This window comes from Plectropomus leopardus, unplaced genomic scaffold (genome assembly GCF_008729295.1).
Source record: "Plectropomus leopardus isolate mb unplaced genomic scaffold, YSFRI_Pleo_2.0 unplaced_scaffold6307, whole genome shotgun sequence".
Lineage (NCBI taxonomy): Eukaryota > Metazoa > Chordata > Actinopteri > Perciformes > Serranidae > Plectropomus > Plectropomus leopardus.
This window is the reverse complement of record NW_024669366.1, coordinates 1-4,721: the sequence shown is the minus strand read 5'-3', so window position 1 is coordinate 4,721 and position 4,721 is coordinate 1. Positions and strand designations below refer to the sequence as shown.

General features: G+C 39.3%; 1 protein-coding gene across 1 annotated transcript; it reads right to left on the bottom strand.

Moving 5' to 3' along the window:
• Window positions 1-275: 275 nt before the first annotated feature.
• Window positions 276-4,502, bottom strand: LOC121939849 (beta-mannosidase-like). Its single transcript, XM_042482782.1, has 5 exons — window positions 4,217-4,502; window positions 2,873-2,967; window positions 1,922-2,027; window positions 1,665-1,838; window positions 276-507 (listed from the first exon to the last, which is right to left on the bottom strand). Exons 1-5 carry the CDS (start codon window positions 4,412-4,414, stop codon window positions 319-321), a joined length of 762 nt encoding a protein of 253 aa, XP_042338716.1. The 5' UTR covers window positions 4,415-4,502; the 3' UTR covers window positions 276-318.
• Between the last annotated feature and the right edge of the window lie 219 nt (window positions 4,503-4,721).

Sequence of the window (4,721 nt, the reverse complement as noted above, 5' to 3'; positions counted from 1 at the left end):
AATAAAATAAAATAAAATATACAGCACATAGGTGCCATAACTTGCAAAATAAATTACAAAAAACAAATAAAAGAAATATAACTATAAAGTAAAACTCAAACAACAAAAATCGAAACTGAACAGTCTGTTCAAGGCCACTGGTGCATAAAAACAGAACGCTGCTTCTCCTTTTTTGAATTAATTTTCGGTAAACTGAGCAGGCATAATAGCAGAAAAATAGTCTTAACTTTTTATTTTTAAAAACGTTTTTAAAATCTTAACGCCTCAAAGCATCTTTATTTTATTTATGTGTTTCCCAGTAAATATACACAAAAACATTCAAATATTCCATACTTTTTGTACCCAAAAACAGATTGGCGATTGGCGGTGAAGATGAGACGTACCATACAGAGGAACGGCAGAAAGCTGGACGAGCTGCAGGACATCAAACGCCTCGAGGTGAACGTCCTTCCAAAGTCCCATCGAGGGAAACGACGGCCCCCAGTCCCAACTGAACGAGCTCTGCTCCTTCACAAACACAGCGAATTTATTCCAGATTACTGCTCAAACGTGAGCGCTCCTGAACATCTCACGCTTTGTAATTACTGTGACAACCTTTTTTTTCACGTCCGCTTTGACTTTTTCATTTTTTTGTTTTTTATTGTTGCTGTTTTTGTTGTTGCTGTTTTGTTTTGCCTTCTCATTTTATAATACACCAAATCTGCTGCTGAGACTTTTTCATTTAAATGTACGAACTGAAAGCCCAAAAAAACACAGTTAAAAAGATGTGACGCTTTGCTGTGCACGTTCAGTTCATTTATTAGAATACCAACATAAAATGAGGGAAAAACGGTGCTGGTTGCAGTGAGATGACGGTCAGGATTTCCAGCAGGTGTAAGAATAACATTTTAACGCTTTAAACAACATTTTAAAGGAAATTCTGCACAAAGAAAATCAGCAAGAGAAAAAAAGTTAAAGGCCCCAAAGTTAAAGGCGGATGTCCAAAAATATTTTTTGTTTTTTGTTAATTTGACTTGTCTTTCTTTCTCTTTTTTGCATATTTTTTAGGGGTCGACAGATTATCGGCCTGGCTGATTACTGCGGCTGATATTTGGCTTTTGCCGATTATCTGTATCTGCGTCTTATTTAAATGATCGCTGATAAAAAAAGAACGTGTCAGCATGGGAGGAATTTGATGTTTTTCATTTTTGAAATAAAAATTTCACTTAACTTTATAAAAAAAGTTGCTGGACTTTTGTGTTGGAGTTTGTTAGATTACAAATTATAAATATTGTAAATAAGATTTTTATTTTTATTGTAAATGCATATCGGTTCCAAATATTGGTTACTGGTCTCATTAACTATTAATAATTTGTATCAGCCCTGAAAAAACAATATTGGTCGACCCCTAATATTTTTTAAGGTAATTTTCTTCAAATTTACTAATTTCTGGCTTATTTTTTTTGTAAATTTCTCATAAAGGCGCTTGTCGCCCTCTTCTCATGTTTTTGAGAGAAATCAAGCTAGTTTGCTCAGTTTTCAATGGGTTAATTATGCATCGACATCTTACTCACAGATACAGATTTTACAACAAATAAATAATAAAACTCTCCTCGGTATTTAGCCACCGTCCTTTGGTCTAAGAAATGTTTTCAAGAATATATTAATATTCTTGATAAACTTACTTTTCTGATGAAATTGACGTGACATTCTCCCTTCTGGACGTCTGGAGGACATTCAGGAGGAACTCTGTAGGCAGAGTGAGCTTTTCTTCGCTCAGACGCGTAAAGAAGAGGAGACACGAGGCTGACTTTGAGCACATTAACCCCGTCCTTCAGCAGGTCTCTGACCGGGAAGTCCTGCACACCAAAAACAAGACAGCAAAGACATGAAGACACTGCGCAGAGTGCATCGCAGACTGCTTATTTTCCAGTGAACGTACGTAACGACGGAACATGTTGTCCGTCTTCCCCACGAGGACGCAGTTGAGCCAAATCGATGCCACGGTGTCGACGCCGTCAAAGACGAGCAGAACCTCCTGTTTGGTCCTGTTGGTGAACACACGCAGACAATTAAACTGCCGACACGCACGTCCAACACTCCCACATCCACATTTCCAGTGCACAGACATGTCCGACAGCCTGCTCCAGCGTGCGACATGTCCAACAGCCCGATCCAGCGCGGATATGTCCAACAGCCCGCTCTAACGTCCGGACATGTCTCACTGCCAGCTCCAGCGCACGGACATGTCCAACAGCCCACTACAGCGTGCAACATGTCCGACGGCCCGGTCTAGCGTGGAGGTGTCCAACAGCCCGCTGAAGCGCAGACATGTCCGACAGCCTGATCCAGGGCAGATATATCCAACAGCCCGCTCTAACGTCCGGACATGTCCGACTACCTGTTCCAGCGTGTGGACATGTCCAACAGCCTGCTCCAGCACAGATGTGTCTGACAACCTGCTCCTGTGCCGGTATGTCCAACAGACTGCTCTAGTAGCGGACATATCCAACAGCCCGATCCAGCGCGCGACATGTCCAACAGCCCGCTCCAGCATGGACATGTCCAACAGCCCACTTCAGCGTGTGGACATGTCCAACAGCCTAGTGTGGACATGTGTCTCTAAAGGTTAAAGGGGCCCTTCATGCCTCTGCAATGATGCACTTTGCATTTTTTTAATTATGCTGCTTATAACTTTATCATGACTTTTATCTACGTATTTATGAACTTTATTTACTGAGTTTTACTCTGCTATTTATTACTGACTTGCACTGTTTTTGTCTTTTAATGGGAAACAGAATTTTATTTTCATTTATGCATGGAAGTGCATTATCAAAGTGACACATGGAGGAAATCTGAATCTCATTTCAGAAACTAAAATCATCACACTGACCTGAGCTGGTTAGAGTCGGTGAACGTGGCCGTGTACGTCCAGTTATCGAAGGCGATCCAGCGATAAAACACATCGTTGAACCTGAAGTATGGATCCTGAGAGAAAAGATAAAAAGAGATTTTTACATTTCATTTCATTTCTCTCCTAGTTTATGGCTGTTTAACATTTGTGGGGTTTTTGTGACACCTGCTGAACGTGTGCTGACATTTTAATGCCAAAAATGAGGCCAAAGACAGAATTTAGGACTAATACTGAGGCCTATAGTTTTCCACAACACTCCAAAATAAAAAAAATACTCTTAAAAATGTATGATTTTTCTTCTTTAAAGTGAGCTGAAGGGGCAACACCGAGTCCTTTTTGGGCCTAAAAGTAATCCAATTTAAATATCTGGTCCAAATATTACTGGGATCAGTACTGGATTTTTGTTTTTTTACGATTACAATTACATTTATTTAATAAATTAATTACTGTAAGATATGTTTAACTAGTTACTCCCCAACACTGACTGAAGCAGAGAGAAATATTAAGCTTTGAAGAAAAGGTCAGAAACAGTCTTTGACAAAAGGGCAAAAACTAATTCAGTGTTTTATTTTTTCTGTGTTGCTGTCTGTAATTATAGACATACTGTATCTGCACCCGTCAGTCTTGCCAGACTTGCCAGTTTGCCGCCACAAAGCATCACTATTTAAAGAAGCCCGAGGCTGTATTAAGTAATTTAACCCTCGACAGTTATAGATGTATGAGGTTACTGTCTTCAGGTGGAGCCGTTTTTAATGAGTATTTTATGATCGTCAAACCTGTCATCTAACTAACTATCTATCTATCTGTCTGTCTGTCCATTTACCTAAACTTTTTTACTGATAGTTACTCATTATTACTTAACCCGTACTCTAACCCTGAATTCAGACACTTTTAACTTCAAACTTTGTTTGATTTCTTAAAACAAACAAAAACACATTATGAGGAACTTGGTGAGAAATGTCCCCCAAACTGCAATGCAATAAAATAAAAAATAATAATAAAAAATAAAAGGTGAAAGGAAATGATTAAAAATAGCTGAGGGGGATTTGTAGATACTATAAAAAAGAGGAATTTCTTTTATTATAAGTATCTTAATTATTTATCTATAATTATGATACAGAAAAAAACAAATGAAAAATAATAAATAATGATGAACATATTTGGTAAAGAAATCTGCTGCGGATTTGTAAAATATTTTCAATGCAGTACTTTCACTTTGGACACAGTATTTTGGTCTTGAGCCTGTTTAAAGGCTTCTTGTACTCGCAGAAAAGGTAAATACAAACATGAAGAGGCGGTTAATAACGTGAAGTCCGGAGGTACCTGGATGTCTCCTCGTCTCTGCAGAGCTGAGTGGACACATCCGGGGACCTCCGCGGACACGGACACTGAGCCGTTGGCGTTTCTGAGGCTCCATTTTCCGCTCAGACTCACAGAAACCGAACAAAACCCCGACAAAACCCCCAAAATCAAACACAGCGCAGCCGCAACGACGCAGCTGCAGCTCCCGCACACACTCATGGCGCCGACTCTGCTGTTAACGTCATTTTAGGTCAGAAAGACTCTTTCAAAGACTCTTTACTGTCCTCTTTGGGTTTTATTTCCTCAGCAGACCACTTCCTTGTCTGCTCGTCATGTGACCGTCCTCGCGCCGGTCAGCTGGTCTCGTTCACTGAACGTCACGATATTTTCGGATGTTTAAAAAAAAAAAAAGCTTTGATGTGAATCATGGAGCACACTTATTAAAAAGTATTAATTTCCTTTATTTGTATATTTTAGGAAAGTTGGTTACATCACAGGTCTTACATAAGATGATGATGATAATAAT